The sequence below is a fragment of the Lepidochelys kempii genome, chromosome 17 (genome assembly GCF_965140265.1).
Source record: "Lepidochelys kempii isolate rLepKem1 chromosome 17, rLepKem1.hap2, whole genome shotgun sequence".
In the NCBI taxonomy this organism is placed as follows: Eukaryota; Metazoa; Chordata; order Testudines; family Cheloniidae; genus Lepidochelys; species Lepidochelys kempii.
The window spans coordinates 9,277,057-9,295,619 of NC_133272.1; the positions used below are offsets into that span (position 1 = coordinate 9,277,057).

Here is an 18,563-nt window from a genome sequence, read left to right on the forward strand (position 1 = left end):
TATATCTTTTGATGCAAGAAAGTGTTGATTTTTAAAGTTCGGAAAAATAAAGACATGTAACCTATTTAAGCACAGAATTGATCCTCCTTCACTGAAAGTGAATTCCATCAAGGAACCCAACTTGGAAGGAATATATATAAATCCTACACATATATTAATATTTCTACCTTGCTGCCTCTGATCAGCCAGAAGTGAGGGTCAGGGGTGCAAGCATGCAACAGCAGACACTGAAGTTTTATGCACTGGGATTGGCTGTTGCTCCTCTGGCTAGGATGGTGGAAGGAGTGGACTGTGGAGCTTCCCTTGGTTTCAGGGAATTGAAATTTTCCACTGCTATTTGTTCCCTGGGTCCCTTGGGGAGCAAATATCACTGTAGCTTGTTGCCTTATCCCCTCTGCGCCCCCAGACCCAGAGCACTTAACTTTCTGTAGGAGTTAAGCAGCAACAGAGATCAAGGGCCTTATTCAACTCCCACTGAAGTAGGAGAAGTCTTTCCATTGGCTTCTAAGGGCACTGGATCATGACATCATTGCTGGATTCCATTACAGCGCCCCTGGAGAGCAAAGATGTGGTCCCAGTCCCCTCTACCAGCTACCAGCAGAAAACGTGAAGAGAGAAGCCACCAAAAGTGTTCAGCTCCAGCTATAGCAGAACACTGTTTACTGTGAGAGTCTCATTTAAAAAGTGATTTTACTGTACTGTTCCTTCATATGCATGTAAGTGTCATACACTGCACATTCCTTTTTCAAAAAGCCCCTTGAGTCAGATGTCTAAATTGCTATGAAACAATATTTAAATAGCAGTTCCCTCCCTGCTCTGCACATAATATATAAAATGCACGTAGTCAAAACTTATTTCTATTATTTGACTATTGTACACCCAAATACAGTACTCCTCTGCACATTTGCTCCTAATCCCCTCTATTTCTGAGAGGCACTCCTATCTCTGTTAATCTACAAGGATATAGTAGCTACTATCCTGCATTTTTTGCAGGATTCAAGCACCTGACATTGATCAAAAGGAGCCCTGCAGATTTCACAGTGCACAACCCCTCCCATTTACAGCCACACACAGTGTGGCAACTACAAAAGTGGACTATTTGGAACAGTAATATTACGGAAGTTTTTAGCTGTCTTTTAATGCAATTTAGGAAATGAAAATACGGAAGGGAACCAGCACCATGTGATCAGCCAGCTCTCCACAAACCACCATTTGAGAACTTCTGATCTAAATCATCTTCCTTTGAGCCTCTTTGAACAGTAATAATTGTTGCACTTCACCAGAAAAGCACAGAGAGTAGGAAGAAGATTGTGTTCAGCTCAATCCACTTCTACTTAATATATAAAATTATCATTGCTCATGTTTTCTCTATAGACACAGGCATATAAACATTAATACTACTACAAATATCTTATGCAAAAATTGCAAACATGACTATTTACACTTTTTTTTTTTTAAACACAACAACATATCCCAAATTTGGTCTTCAAGTAGGCAACTTTTGAACATTAATTCTTAGTCATCTCCCTAATCTTGACACTTCCTGCAGCAAGTGTTGATAAACTTCCTCTTTCTATGCAAAAAAATTTCAGTGTGAGAACAGTGGACCCTTTTAGAGCTCTTTAATGTGCAACACCCATTCTGACTGCTTTAGTTTTGAAACAGCAAAACGTTAACTTAGTATGCGAAGACTGTTTAGTACAGGAGACATTATTGTACAGGTAAGGAACGGTTTTCATATGCTAAGATTTAACTGCTTGGCTAACTAGTTGTTGATGTGACATTAAACAACTTGTATTTTGCAACTTGATGCTGTAGAATATTTTGTAATTAATTTATGACTTGTGTACGGTATTCTGTTTTAGAAAATGGTCTTCCTCCGTGTGTTAGTGTTCTGAAGACATCTCCCTACTATTCAAATTGCTATTAGAACCAATAATTCTCAAAACCAAGTTCAAACTCTAATCAACAGTTAACATTTTTAGATTACCTGGAATTTCCCCTGTGAATTATGTTAATAGCCGTAAAAATTTTTATCAGTACCTTACTGAGCTCTGATGAAGTTCACATGTAGAGAAGGAGAGCAGAGTAAGCACAAATGAGTGAAATATTTTTACCTGTTGCAAGTCTAAACATGAATACAGAAACCTGACATGTTCCCAGAAGTTTTAACTTACTGCCTAGATGTGTTTACACTCTGGTAAACACTCTCATAACATGTACATGAAAACATCTGTGCTTTTATTAATAATATGCATCATGAACTGAGTTCTCAACGTTAATTTACCAATAAATGTATCTCTATGTGCAATTTAAATATGGAAGGCACATCAAAAGAAGCAGGTATACCAAATATGTGCTTTATTAATCTCATCATTTAGACTGATGCTCTAATACTTGAACTTTAAACAGTAATAGCAAAAAACTCCACTCCATTACTGCAAGTGAATTTACATTAACATGTAAATACGGAAGGGGAAAATACGGAGATCCTCTCACTCCAAAAACCATTATATATTCAGGAGTCCATTTATAACAATGATCTACTGTTGAAATTCTAGTTCCATTCCAGTAACTGTAGCAGAAAAACATGATTTAAAAAGGATATGCTCCAAGTATTAATTTATAAAGAGAACTGAGAATGCAAGATAACGGTTAAAAGTATTGAAAAGAAAGTACATTACATTTAGGGACGCTGCTTGTAACTAACAAATGTTAAACAATGCAAAATCACCTGTTGTAATGAGCAGTTTAATTTGCATTTAATTTCCTGTTTACAAGTGAGGATCTGAACTTTTCAAGGAAATCTGACAATCCATGCAGATCACTATTTTGACCTTTTTTTACAGTCTTCTCTCCTATGTCCTTTTTTGGCAACTTGGAAAGGACATTGTGGCTGATCTCTTTTTAAACAAAACCACACAAGAGGAAATTTAGGATCAATGATGTTAGAAGTGCCCCTGCTCTTACTCAAGTCAGTCAAAACCTGACATTCATTTCAACGGAAGCAGACATGGTGTTTTAAAAGAATAGTAGGTCTACCATTTACATAGCTTTACATCAAACTTACTGTTGGTAGTCAAAAGCAAATTAATGAAAATAAACAAGATTTTAATTATAAAACAAATCTATAGTACAGCTCTGAAGTTAAAGCTAACTGTATTTTATTCTCTTTTTACTGTAGAAGACAACCACACACTGTGTGTTGTCAGCAAAAGAGAAAGGGACACGAACCATATAATCCTAATTTTCTTCTGTGGACAATTGCGGAGATCACTTTCTACAGATACACAGAGGCCTCCAACAAACCTATTGTCAACTGTTTTTCTGACACAATCAAGAAATACATCTATCAGTCTTGAAAAAAAAATAAAGGAAATACAGCTCCCAAGTTCCTATACCAATCAAATGAACTTGCTGTCTTACACCAAATTGAAAAGCCATCAGCAGCTATCATGACACCTCATACCACTGCAACAGAAGAAAGTGAATCCAGTGATGGGAGCTGGATAGCTGCACTGTTAATTGGCATAATTTTGTCTGGTATGATGATAGTTATTATTATAATTCTACTGTGGAAATGCTCAAAAAAGCCAGCTCAGGCTGATCCAAACTGGGCAGGTCGCTCTCCATTTGCAGATGGAGACATACCTGATATCTTTGTGGAGAGTATTAAAGAAACGGAGCTGGCCACAAAACGTACATCAGTTCTCTCTATCTTGCCATGGAAATTTAACAAAAATGGATCCCTGGATAATTCTAAAAGCTCTGAATCAAAAGAAACACATGAGAAGCCACCCAGCTGTAACACAAAGGAGAAGAGCAATCAATCTACCCCTACACTAAAGGGAGGCTCAGGCCCATTAGCCGCCAACATTTCGGTTTCCTCTTCAAATATTATCAATGTGCCCCCACCTCCTGTTTCAGATGGACTGAGTGACGTATGCGACCCTCCGCTCAACCCAATCCTTGCCCCACCCGAGTCACTTGATCTGCCACCTCCACCTGACTTGCTTAACGAAGTCCAGGAGAACCACTGTCCCGAAATCAGCAAATCTCTTGAATTTCAATCAGAAGCACAAAGCGAGTTTCCCCCTCCTCCTGACTTAACCCATCAAGATGTAAATTAACCACTGCTGTCAGCACGGCCAGACCCTGGATAAATTGAAGGAGCCTGCTTTGCAACATACTTCACACTGTTCTTAAAAGTGTTTTGAAGCAAATGATTACATGAGAAGTTGAGATAAACAAGAACTATATGAAGTTACAGCTTTTATTAAACATTAGCTTTTCACAAATGGGAACCACCTACTGATCTGCTTGAAACTAATGACTTCAATACAGAGTATGGATGGTAGCTAAAGAAAAAAATGGGACTAAGTACGTAAATGGAGGTCTAGTATTTACAGATTTTAAAATCTACAGAAACAAAGGTTTCCATATATATAGTTTTCAAAATGCAATGAGTCCAGCTTTATAGAAAGACCGCTTCTAACTTTTATGTTTGTTTTTCCAGGCTGTATAACTTGAATTAACAGTCACTTTAGCAGCATACTTCACATTTACTTAATTTTAATAAAATGTTTGAATACAAAGGCATCTCGGTGACTTGTACTGAAATTAAAATTCACTAAATTTTCACTTGATTAAACACAAAACCACTGATTAAAAGCAAAAGTCCAGTGCCTTGATACACTTACAAACTTATATGTTTTCCATATAAAATTTAGGTCTATTTACTGTATACTACTTGGCACTTCTATAGCATATAACTGAAGCATCTCAAAGCACTTCAACAACTAGCCCTCAGAACATCCATCCAAAAGGGAGAGGAACCCTTTTAATGTTTTCTCTCTTTTTTTTTTTTTTAAACTGACCAATGATTTGAAAACTGAACTTATTTCCAATAGGTGTTTAGTTGCCAGCATCTCTTCAGTCTTTTTATAATATCAGGGTTTTTTGCAGCCTTGAGGTCCATTACAAACATTGCCATCTGTAAGAGAGTTAACACTGGGAAACGTATTTAAAGTAAAAAGACTGAGACCCTATTGGGGGGGAAGGAATAGTTCAGTGGTTTGAGCATTGGCCTGCTAAACAAAGGGTTGTGAGTTCAATCCTTGAGGGGGCCATTTAGGGACCGGGGAGAGGGAATTGGTCCTGCTTTGAGCAGGGGGTTGGACTAGATGACCTCCTGAGGTCCATTCCAACCCTGATATTCTATGATTCGCTCAAAACCCAAGCAAGCACCCTAACCTGCATGTTATTCTATCAATGCTAAACTTGGATCCACCACGCTGGACTAATTCAAAAGAAATCTAGTGGTCTTCTCTCTCTCACCCACTTGAAAGAAAAACCTCTCATGTATGGACTCTTAATTTTTAGTCAAAGTTAACATTTCTTACTGTTCTAGCAAAAAATTGTGTTCAGAAAAAGGAAGCAGCTTTATATTTGTAGCTTAGCAGAGAGTTAGCTGATTGTAGGTTTCCTAAAAAAAAGTTCAGCCAATCCTAAATACTTGTCACTGGGGCATGCGCCTACTGCAGCATTTATGGTTATTAAGACATTTTATAAATGTTCGTTCAGAGAAAATTGATTTACGCTCGATTCAACTTTTAAAGATCAAGACATACAATGAAGGTCTATTCCTCCATCCACTCCTTTCAGAGGAGTACAAAGGCCTGGTAATGTGGTTATATGTTAGCATGTGTAACAGGAAGATAAAGTGCATCAGGAATAATTATGAGCCATGTGGTACAAAAAGAGGTGAAGAGGAGAATGAGGAAGTCTATGATTAAGTCTATTACTGGTACATAAAAAGAAACGGAAAGAATTAGACTTCAGATGGATTTTAAACTGAGAGCCGCAAAAGTCACTGAGCAGAAGTTCTCAAAGGAATAGGGTAAAAGTGTAATAATATTAAAGAGAACCAAATCCTATGATTTTCTCTGGAGTCAAATGGAATTTTACATGTAAAGATAGCAGAATTAGGCCCAGAGTTCGCAAAACAACTTAGTGAAAAGCTCTGAGCACAATACAAATTTTTTAGCTGTAACATGCAAGTCTTAACGAAAAAGGACATAATTTGACACTTTCACAAGAGTTAAATTAATACAACACGCCATGAGCCTCAGAGTTAACTCTCATATACTATATGTTTGGACAAAGAATATTGATTGACAAATACATTTACAATGCCGTAACCTTCAAGTGAAATAATGGTTTCTGCAAAGATGAGACTTTTGGGCAAGATCAGTTATAAAATTCCACAGAGAATCTTCTGTGTGCTATATAGCAAAACCATATGTGACAGAATATAACTTATTTATATGTAAGCAGATCTGGAGAACTGCATCTTTAAAATGATTGCAAATGTCAAGAATTTGAACCAAGAAACAAATTCTAATAGGACTCCTGAATATTGGATTAGCATGAAAAGTCCATATTTAAGATCAATCAAAAAGAGACTCAAAATAGAAGCAGTCTGTATTATGAAGCCAGATTTTCCATAAAGTGGATTCTTCAAAGATTCTATGAAGAAATTATACAACATTTAAATAAAAGCTACTTTAGTTTGGAAAAAGTAGTCAGAGAAGGGAGTCCATTCTTTCAAAAGTAGCTCTACTCTGAAAAGGGGGTTCCTGTAAAATATGGTGCCTTGGGATTCAAAGTTTATTGTCCCATAACGACGTAAATATGTAATTCACTCAGTTTAAAACTAAAGATGTTTTTCTAACTGCCAGCTCTGAAAAGTCAAGCTGAAATTCAATTCAACTGTATTCTTTCTGGCTCACGGATCAACATGAGCAATAAAGATTCTGCTGGCCAATTCTGCCTTAAGTTTCACCTGAGCAGCCCTTTTATCAATAATGGGGTAGCAGAACATGGCCCTGTATTTGGATCTTCATTAACTATTTTGATGAGGACAAATGATCCATAAAAGAATTTAGCACACTGAATATTTCGTTTCATAGGGATAAGCTGCCAGATGCTGAAGCCAGCTGCCCAGAACATTTCGGCGAAGAAGGGAACAGTTTATAATTCTAAGATTGCAGGCTCTTTGGAGCAAGGAGTGTGCATCTGTATGTGCTGCACAGAGCGCATCGTTAGCACGTAATACAAAAATAGATAAAAGACTGCAAAGCATTTTTTAAAATTTTCGTTGACAATAAAAAACATTAAGTTCTACATCTACATTTTGTTCACTGACAGAGGAAAAACTAAGATAAAAATAGCTACATAAGATGCCAGAAACAATGTGTCAGAAGGAAAAGCTTTATAAAAATTACGGATTTTAAAAGGCATGTATTCTATAATCAAATTAAAAACTAATAGCACAAAGCTATACATTGATTGTTTGAGGGAAATTTAAATAAAGTCTCACTGAGGATATTTGTATAAATCCCGAACAGTACTATTCTGTAGCTGACAGGATACACTGACAATCTCATCTTACAAGTGGAAAATTAATTTTTATATATATTCCCAATTTTAAAGTATTATGAAAGACTTTGGCTGTGTAGTTTAAGAAGACTGAAGCAGAGGAAGCTAGAGTTAAACTGTAAAGTCATTATTACAGAAGTGTAGATTAAAATGAAGGTGCCAAGAACACAGCAGATATGAACAGCAGTTGTAAATAGGCTTTTAGGGGGAATTAGCAATTAAGCAAAACTGAGCTACAGAAATTCTACTGGATGTTTTTTGTGTAGTCAGACTTACAGGTTTTATTTTGATGGAGCCACATCTTGAAAAATATGCATATAGAGAAGTTTAGTAACTCAATTAAAAACCTATTTTGTGGAGCATGCACCCCTTGCAATAAATTTGAGTCAGCACCACCAGCAGCTCTGCAGTCCTCCGATGTAGTGCTGATCAGGTGGTTGCAGAGCCCCTGCTAACAGCAATATGATGCAGCTGAAGAGGAAAGCACAATCCACAGAGAGGAACTGTAGCTATTCTCTAGAACAAGGCGACCTTTAAGCATAAATCTTTCAGACAAATGATGCACTGATACTCCAGAAAGAACTGTGGTAAGTGTGGGGTTTTTTGGTTTGTTTTTAATTGCAAAAACCTACTGCAAAATTAAAGATTCGGAAATAAGACTGAAAATACCGGTCTAACAATTGCATGCACCAGAAATTTGCTGCAGTGACAGTTAGAGATTTCATTCCAACATTAATTCAGGTTTCAAATATACATGTTGGCTAGCTTTAGAGAATGGGAGTAAAGTTGTATAAAGGAAGAACATTACTAATGTCTATTTTGGAATAGAGATGTGGAATCCGGAATTCAGGTTTCAAATGAGTTTGTAACAAATTATCTAGAGGCACTTCAACAAATCTTATTAAAACAAAACACAACGTGCATGTGTGTGTGGGATTGCTATATTACTGCAGAGGTTTTTAAGGCAGATCCATTTGACAGCCATTTTTTCATCCATCTGTGTAAAAGAGCACATTATTCCTAAGATAACATAGGCTTGAAATCACTAAAAAACAAAGCAGACATCGTATAACATTTGGAATAGACTTGCATTTTAGGAAGAAAGCCCTCAATTGAGTTCAAGGGGGAAAGGGAGATGAAAAAATGAGTCTCATTCTGCTAGACACATGCCTGTAAATGGAGGGATGCTTTGTAAACAATTATAAAAAGGACTGTACCACAAAGGGTATTTTTAGTAGTAGTTTTTTTTAAACGCAATTTCTCCAGCAAGTCATCAGTGCAAAGATGATCCTTACAAATGCATTAAGTATATTATCTTTATTATAAGGGTGTCACTTTGGTATATTTAATTTCAGGCAAAATGGAATACCAGATATTGAAAACACATCCTTGTCTACTGGTCCTTCTGATTTTTATTCCCACTGTTCTGTGCATTTGCCCTTCTAAGTGTACGTGCTCAGGAAACAACAGAAATGTGGACTGTTCTGGCAGAAACTTGACTACGCTGCCACATGAATTTCAAGATAACATTACATATTTAAATCTGTCTTTTAACCACTTTGTTAATCTTGACCATCAGCTGACCCGGTTCACCAATTTGAGGACCCTTGATATTTCAAATAATTGGCTCAAGAACATTCCTGCTCATCTGCCCAAGTCTCTATGGGAAATATACGCCATGGGTAACGATATTAAAGTTCTTCAGAAACTTGATACAGCTTACCAGTGGAATCTTAAAGTGCTTGATGTTTCCAGGAATATGGTAGAAAGAGCGGTACTTATCAACAATACATTGAGTAGTCTCAGATTTCTCAATCTCAGTAGCAACAAACTTTGGACAGTTCCAACCAATATGCCCTACAACATAGAGACGGTGGATCTATCAAACAACTTCTTAACACAAATACTTCCAGGAACACTGGTGAGGCTGCTACACCTTACAAACATTTATCTGCACAACAACAAGTTCACATATATTCCTGACAAAGCTTTTGACCGGCTCTTTCAACTACAAGTCATAACACTTTATAACAACCCATGGTCATGCAACGATAAGCAAAATATCCCTTACTTGCTAAAGTGGGTAAAGGAAACAGCAGCCATTGTGATAGGGGCTCCGTGCCCCAATCAAACTGTGTCTTGGATTAATGCCACACCACTTTTGACCGCTCCCACAGTTACAGACACTAACTTCATAGGTAAAGGAACAAAGGCAGCAGACACGAATGGCTCTCCAATGGCAAATGACCCAATCCAAGTGACAAAAATACGTGAACAATTCCGAGCAAATGAAGTTACATTAAGTGCTAACTTAAGCCAAACTGTATTATTTACAAGCACAGATAGACCATTACTCCTCTATCCAGAAGATCCGACTCCTCGAAAAATTAGTTCGCATGAAGCAGCAGCCACACACACTATCTACATTAAAAATTCAACTGATGTGAACTCAAGCATGATAAGTTCAACAGGATCATCCACTACTCCCATGACCCTAAGTATTACCAGCAAAATGCTAACAAACTACTCTAAAATGCCTCAACAAAGCACAACCGTTACCTTAAGGAAAGAGGAGTCCACCACAAATATTTTTAACACTCATGCGCCCTCCAAAGCGAGCATTTGTGAGGTGTATTCATTCTACGTTGTAATGCTTAATGCAGTGGCAATTCTGATTGGCTAAGGGCTTGCATTTTCTTCTGAAAATTAACACATTTACTCCAGCAATAAATAGTTGGAGCAAAACCACTCAAGTCTAAGAGTGAATCAAATACAAGCAAGTCAGTTTTGAAATTTTGACTCTGCTCTAAAGAAAGTAACCATTTTAAAAGAAAAAAGTGCACAATTAATGTCTTGATACTAAGCTGCTACTTATGTTAATTCGTGTTGAGTAAAACTAACCTATCAAATGCTTTGTTTTTATGAAATGTGCTTATTTTGTATTTACATTTTTAATTTTTCTTGCACAAAAATAAAACATCGGCGTTTTATGTACTGGTTTTATGTATATTTTTGTCATTAAACATCTGGAAAAAATAAAAGGCCTGTAACATATCTGCTTTTTCTTGCTTGATTTGCCAATCAGCAATTCTTGTCATACAGCTGTGCTGATCCTTTGTAAGTTAAAATGAATGGCAAAAGAGGGTGAGGGGGAATAAAGTAAACAAAATCTGTTTCACTTACCAAAAGTTATTATTTGTGGAAATATGGCTGCCATGTATATGTCTATGTTTACTTCATAAGTATGAAAGATGTTTTAATATGAATGAAGAGTCACAGTTTTAAAGTCAGGAATTAAAAATAAATTATTTTGGTATCTACTGGATTGGAAAAAACCAAGGAAGGCAGCATGGTCTAGTTTTTTGAAAGGAGAAATGAGCGTCAAAGGAATGGTTTCTCTTCCTGGCTCTTCCACTGACAAACCTTGGGCAAGTCGCTTCACATCTCTGTCTCTAAAGTTCCCCAGATTGTAAAAAGGGGATAATATACACCTACTATGAAATTCTTGGATAACAAGTACTGTAAATAAAAAAGTGATTGGGAAATGTAATTCTTTTAAATTTATTTCAAGCATGTCTCTAACAAACTAAAGCAACTTACTCCATTAAATTTAAAAGGAAAGTCATTGCATGACTGGGTCATGATGTACCTTCATACTAATTTTGATCTGCAAAATGAACTGCAAGCAAATTTACCTATGCAAGATTACACAGCATATGTCAATTACAGTAATTATATGATGATCAACTAATTAAATAGTAGAATGTACTTATTTGTCATTGAGACAAACCCTTGTGTTTTGAGAGCCATCAAGGCCTAGAAGGCACGAAATTTGAGAGGAACGCTCTAATCAATTTTGTTTTATGTGCCCACTTCCTTGTCTCAAGAGAGTGAGCTCATAATTTAGCATGAGCATTATATTCTGCACACTACTGAGCTGAGCTATACTTACGTGCATGGTTCCATGTACTTTGCTGCAGAGTAGCACTAAATTGTGCAGCGAAGGTACTTGATATATGCTACTGAAGTTCTGCAGCAATGTGAAATACAGAGAAAAACTACTGGAAAAAGTTTTACTGAATTTATAACTAAGGCTATGATTTTTTCATGGAGGTCATGGAATCCGTGACTTCCAGCAACCTTCGTGAATTCAGCCCCAGAGGCTGGGATCTGCAGTGTCCCGCCGCCACCTGCAGAGCGCCCTCACCGCCAAGTGGGGTACCCCGCAGCACCCGGCCGCCCCCTTCCCCCAGAGCTCTGAGCCGCCACAAGAGGATGGGGGGGCAGGAGCAGAGCCTAGTGGTCCCACAGCTGCCCAGCCATTGCAGACGACGTGGGGACCCTGCAGCTAAGCTCCTCATTTTGTCATGGATATTATTAGTAAACGTCAGGGACAGGTCATGGGCTTCCGTGAATTTTTCTTTATTGCCCCGGACCTGTCGTGACTTTTACTAAAAATATCCATGACAAAATTTTAGCTTTATTTATAACTATCACTCACTTAATATTTCATTATTACAAGCCTTTGTTAATGTTTTCCCAAGCATTTCAGCAAGTTGCTTAATTTCCAGCATGCCACAGGATCCAGCATGAGGGTGCAGCAAAAGCCAGGGGACCCCACTAAAATTTAAGTTCAGCACGCTATACTCCCTTTGGCTGTCAGGCGAGGGATATAGAACATTTACAACCCTCCTTTTAGCTATCTAAGAAGTGGAAGGAGTCAATGGAGAGGGACACTGTGGGAACGAAGTGGGAATTGAAACCCAGGCACTTGGGAATAGGGAGTAGCTGGAAGGAGCTTTCAGACGTGCTGCGGGAGGCATATTCCAGTTCCTTGAATTGAGGATACTATTGGAAGCCACTGGTCTGTAGTGCCTTTGTCAGAGAAGCTGGTCAGGGGAACTCCACATCAAAATTGAAGCACAGCATCGAGGTGGGGCACGCACACTGAAAACAGAACTGCCTCTGTTTTCTTTGTACAAGAGGAAGAGGCTGGCAGGAAGTATTATTCTATCTGCTGTGAATGTGCATGCTCCAGGCCAGTTGCTAAAGCAACAGATAGAGGGCTGCAAAATTTTCATGAATAACCATCTCTGCCTTGGAGCTGCCCCTAAAGGTAAATTCTAAATCTAATTCCATGGCCATTGGAATCATAATTCACAAGACTTCTCTACGTGAACAATATTTCTGTGATCAAAAAACAGTCAGAAAGGGATGAGCAAGCAAACTGCTCATATTTTAACATCTAACTGCAAAGTATATGTTGAACGATGAGACTAAAAAACTTGGTTATTTCACGGACATCCAATTGCACAGTTTTTAAAACTGCAGTCAATTGAGTTATTGGTAGTGCTCCTTTGACAAAATAAATATTCACCATAACCATTACATATCCATATTACATAGTCCAAATGCCTCATTGCTATATCCTTAAGGATAGGTTAAGACCATACCATCACATCTCTCAATAGTCTTGGCTTTCCTATGCAAATAGGTCATCCCTTTCTGAATGTGGTACCCAGTTCAAAATGAAAACTTCTGGTGTTAAGGAGGAAAATTGGGGCAGTGACCAAATGAGAGCAAACCTAAAATGTTACCTTGACACTTTTTGTGTGTGTCCCTTTCAGTCATCAAGCTAATTTACAATTAGATTGTGCCATTAATCTCAAAGCCCAGAGAAATTTGCAGATAGCTAAAATAGATATGCCCACCCACTACAGAAAAGCAGCTACTTCTTGGGTGAAACTAAGCAACGAGGCAGCTGTTTAGCATCTAAGAGTACGTAACAGTTGGAACAAGAGAAGAAAACTTACAAAAGATCAGGAAGACTGTATGGAGAATTTAGGTAAACAGAATGTAATTACTCAAGTTAAAATGTGAACAATCCTAGCCCTTAAGAACTTACCAGGTAACTTCAATGACTGTATAAAGTCAGGGCCAACAGAAGCGCCTGATGATATGCAAAGCCAACCCTTCCTGTCTGCCATTGAGTCTGATGTAACAGATGAATCCACTGGTGTCAATAGGCTTTGACCAAAATTTTATCTCAAGTCTACTCGCACATCATCAGGTGTATTCCATGCCACTGGCCAGGACATTTAATAGATGGCTCTGCCAGCAGCACAGCGACCCCAAGCATACTGATGCATTAGCTTAGTACCAATTGGGGAGGGCGGGGGGAGGGGGGGGAGGGGAAGAAAGGGAAATGACACCAACCATCCACCACTTCCAGAATCAGATATTTCTTGGAAATCTCCCCTTCACAAAAAATTGGCAAAACCTGCTTAACTTGTGAGATATGACCGAGGTCACAGAACAAGACGAAATGACTGGACACACCTCAGGTGCAATGAGCAGCATTCTCCTACACTACATGGACACTAAACTCGCTCTTGCTGCACAATTCATTTAATCATGTCAAGTTCTGTTGGGTGTGACAGAATGAATCATGGAAGCAACTCTGAAATGCTCTGAGTGTGTGTGCAATGAACACTTAGTTCATGTTCAGTAAATGCTAAATGCAGTCTAGGAAAAATCCTCTTGTCCAGCAGGTCCAAAACAACCAAAAACTTGGTTAGGGCAGGTAATTACTGCATACAAGCCGCTATCTGGTTACCATATCTGACATAAGGCTGGAGATGGAAATTGGCCTCCTGTGTTTTCTTCTGGCATTTTGTGGTTTCCTCTTAATGCAGAGGGACAGGGGCTGAGGCAGGTGAGGAGTGGGTGGCAACAATACTAGCAAGTAGTCACAGTGAAGAGGTCATCTGAAGCAGTCAAGAATATGGGGCAGTAGAGAATCATCTCATAGGTGGAAAGGGAACAGTATGCAGTTCCCTTCACATTACCACAAAAAAAAAAAAAAAACAACAACAACAAAAAAACACCCTCCCCAAATCTTAGGACCAGCCCTCTGTCTTAAACTGACCTACACTAGGGATAAGTTAAGAGGTCCTCTGGTCAATAGGCGGCTTGCAGTAAAGCAGGCTGAAATCATAAGGCTCTGCCTGTACTGTTGCTGAGCAACTAGAACTCATAATGGATAACTCATTTGCCTACTTACTCACTGCTCTAACAGCAAGTCATTTGCATTCAAGATAAATGTGAAGAAAATAACATCAATTAACATGAATGCAAAAACACAGGATTACCAGACACATACACTAGCTTCAGATTTTGTTCAGTACTATATTTGCTTTAATTCCATTCCTTGATTACAAATACATTTTCACGCTTTTTTTTAAGCATTTGTTGCCATGGTTGCACACACACATCACAAAGCCCTCACAAAAGCAATGTTTCAATTTGACTCTTCTGGGTGCGGACACAATGGAATCAGTTTTTGCTTTTTTAAAATGGTAAAATCATTCCACCCAAATCACCCTCAAGAAAATGTTCTTCATCAGGTGTAAATTTTTTCAAAATACTTATAAAAACACAATACACCATCATCCCCGTGTGCATAAAAGGTTTTAATATTAGTTTATTCCATGCATATGCTAACAATTTTGGATTTTTTTAACTTAATTTCATTTCAGTACTTAAACACTATGTCACTTTGTGCATATTAATGGCTCATCTTTAGCAGCAACTCTTTTCATTGTTACTCAGCAGTTACAGCTTGCAACTACAGTAACTCCACACTTAACGTCCTCCTGCTTAACGTTGTTTCAAAGTTACATCACTGCTCAATTAGGGAACATGCTCATTTAAAGTTGTGCAATGCTCCCTTATAATGTTGTTTGGCTGCCTGCTCTGTACACTGCATGTAAGATTTTGTGGAAGAGCAGCGACTTTATAAGGGAGCATTGCACAAGTTCCTCTTCTCCGCCTCCTCCCACTCCCTCCCAGCACTTCCTCTGCCGCCAAACAACTGTTTGGCGGCGCTCAGGACTTTCTGGGAAGGAAGGGCAGGAGTGGGGATGCAGCGTGCTCCGGAGAGGAGGTGGAGTGAGGGTGGGAAGAGGTGGGCCTGGAGTGGAGTGGACATGGGCAGAGGCAGGCCTGGAGCATCCCCCAGCAAAGTCGGTGCCTGTTCTTCTCCGGGTAAGCTGCCACTGTTGCTGTGAAGGTGCTTCCTAGCATCCTAAAATGCAGCGGGCTGTGCCTGTGTGCGGTAAGCCAGGGGCACTTCCCAACCCCAGTACAGTACAGTATATAATGCCTTTTGTCTGCCCCCCAAAAATTTCCTTGGAACCTAACCCGCCGCATTTACATTAAATCTTATGGGAAAATTGGATTCGTTTAACATAGTTTCACTTAAAGTTGCATTTTTCAGGAACATAACTACAACGTTAAATGAGGAGTTACTGTATACAAGCTAGTATTGCCAGGCTGACACTTTAGACAAAAATGGCTGAAAGTCAGCAATTGTAATAGACAAAGGATTAAAAATTTTAAATGTTACTTAGGAGACCAAATTCTACGGAAGGACAACAGGATATAAGCTCCTAAATCACTTTTGAAAACAGTGCTTTGGAAAATGTTACCAAAATTTATAACAAATAATTATTGCCTCGAAGACATTTAAAACGAAAAGAATAAACACCTCTGCAAAAATCTCTCTCCATAGTGCAGGAGAGTTAAACACGTGGACTGCGAGCTGGGTTTGGCCTGCACCACAATTTCAGATTTTCTGGAATCTAAGATTAAATTTCAAAAGCTTCTAGCCCTCAGAGCTGCAGAGATAACCTTCCAAAGGCTAACATAGTATAATCAATGCAGTAATCACAGCCTGAGTCCATGGGACTGTCTGACTCATAGGTATGAACTCCCACGTCCCCAATTAATCCATTTAGAGTGTCATTCCATTTAGAGTGTCAGCTTTTAAGAACAATGTTAACACTTCAGAGTCAGTATTCAGGGGTGTTAAAAACACCCCCCCCCCCGAACAACAAAAGTTTAAAGCCGCTCCCGCTTGGGGGGGGGGGGGAGCTCAGCACAGCTCATAGACTAGAATCATAGACTATCAGGGTTGGAAGGGACCTCAGGAGGTCATCTAGTCCAACCCCCTGCTCAAAGCAGGACCAATCCCCAATTTTTGCCCCAGATCCCTAAATGGCCCCCTCAAGGATTGAACTCACAACCCTGGGTTTAGCAGGCCAATACTCAAACCACTGAGCTATCCCTCCCACCAGAGCTATCCCTCTGTAGTGTAGCCCCCAGCCTTTTTTGGCTGTGACTACACTACGGCTTTTAGCTGTGTTGCTAAAAGCTCTGTAGTGTAGCCACAGCCAAAAAAGGCAGAAAGGGTTAGTCTAAGGGGGAGCAGATTTTCTCAGTGAGTGATTCATGCAAGAAGGCACTGAACAAATTAACAACCCATTTATTACATACAGCCCATGTTCGCCCCTCAACTTCTGTGCAAACCTCTTCTTGACATTCATGTGCATACCGCAGTGCAACATGGGGAGTATACCCTTCTGAATGTAAACCCCACCGCCTAATTACCCACAGAATTTGGCTGCCTCTTCCAAATAGGTTTGATAGCCTTTGTTGGGGGAGGATGGGGGTGGGGGGACTTGGCCTAACATAAATGCCTTTATATCACGAGACAGGGCTTAGATAAGGAGCTAAAAGTCACAACCAGGACTATAACACTAGATAGGTCACCAATCAGCAATTAAGTTTTTTTAGTACAACTATACAACAAAAAAATCGGTATAGTACCAGACATTAGACAGTGCTCTCAAGCATTAACTTTCATGAGGAAAAAAAATGCCCTCAGTCTGTATTAATTCCTCAATCCAAGCACTGCAAAAAGGAAATTAAGAAAAATTAAGCTGTCATCTGCAAAAGGCTTCCACTCACCCTTGCCTATCTGTAGCACATATTCATCTTTAATATTTCTAATATATGAACTTTAGCTTTTCAACACTTTAATGCAGTTTTACAGGAATGAAAAAGTGAAACCTTGCATTCAAGTGTGGACAGATCCCATATTTCTTCTAGAGCCATTATAATCCCGCAGGTATGTAGGTAAATATTTATTTAGATTGTTCTACAGAATGTTCACACACTCGGCCTCATTCTTTCTAAATCACATTTCTTCAGCCATGTCCAATATACTTAGGCCAAGTTCTGATCTTTTGTATCCATGCTGCTCATTGACCCCCAAAGGATATGCAAAGGTGTAACAGTTGAATTTAGTGCTTAATCAAGTCATGGGCTTAACCCCTTGTCAAGATGGAACACAAAAATTACTACGAGTTTATAAAAGTCCAGCAATGACTGAGGAGAAAAACACTTTGTCATGGACCAAACACATCCAAACTTGGGAGAAAAATTCACCTTTGGGCTGAAAAGCAATGTAAATAAGATCAGCATATTTCTCCCTATTCTGCCAGAAAGTTACATGCCTGTAAAATTTGTTGGCAATTTAGCAGGAACTCCGAGAACAGAGGTTTTCCCCAATTTTTTCCTGACACAGCTAAGAGTAAGAAACAGATTTGTTGTATATTTGCAACATAATGTGAGCCTCATTCAAAAATTAATTTATCTAATCCCTTACCATCATTAAACACACTATATGTAAAGAGACACTATACCACCAAAAATGTACCTTAATTGCATGCTTGATTTTCTAAAATTCCTTTCCTATACCAAACTCTGGGCTGGTTATGCCTTCTTGATTGACCTAAATAAACAAGGAGCATCCCATATTTCTACATAATAGTCCACCATATTCTGAAGCTTCAGAGAACTCCTTGAATGTTGCTGATTTGATCAAGGCATAAGCACATTCTTGGAAATTTTGAAGGGTTAAAATGCTTTCAGGGAATTATTTTACTGCCTTTAATCAATGCTAATTAGAATTTTTAAAAGAAGTTATTTACCTTGGGAAACAAATCCAATCAGACCTAGGTAAACAAGGAAACCAAGCCAGCTATTTGTTGGCTTTTTGATTACATCATTATGAAGTGATACTTAAATAGTAGGAAAGAAATTTAAAATTAGAGACAGCACTTTCAGAGTCCAAGGATATCTAGCAACTGAATTCATTTCTCCCTAAAGAGGATCTGAAACAATAAAAAGGTATGAAATTATATGATTTGCTAAAATTGTCTCAGCCTTCAAAAAATGGTATTAATTGCTTAATTTTTACCTGGCTTGTGAACTTTACC

General features: G+C 38.6%; 3 protein-coding genes across 11 annotated transcripts in view; 2 read left to right on the forward strand and 1 right to left on the reverse strand.

Moving 5' to 3' along the window:
• NF1 (neurofibromin 1) overlaps positions 1 to 18,563 on the reverse strand; it is a 170,623-nt gene that overhangs the window by 51,582 nt on the left and 100,478 nt on the right. The window lies entirely within an intron of this gene.
• EVI2B (ecotropic viral integration site 2B) lies at positions 2,319 to 5,066 on the forward strand. Its single transcript, XM_073315999.1, is given in 3 exon segments — positions 2,319 to 2,343; positions 3,185 to 3,452; positions 3,455 to 5,066. Coding segments are annotated over 3 exon segments (969 nt in total). The 3' UTR covers positions 4,131 to 5,066.
• On the forward strand, positions 7,820 to 10,357 carry OMG (oligodendrocyte myelin glycoprotein). The gene is made up of 2 exons (XM_073315127.1): positions 7,820 to 8,027; positions 8,796 to 10,357. The coding sequence occupies exon 2, from the start codon at positions 8,801 to 8,803 to the stop codon at positions 10,121 to 10,123; it is 1,323 nt and encodes a 440-aa protein (XP_073171228.1). The 5' UTR covers positions 7,820 to 8,027; positions 8,796 to 8,800; the 3' UTR covers positions 10,124 to 10,357.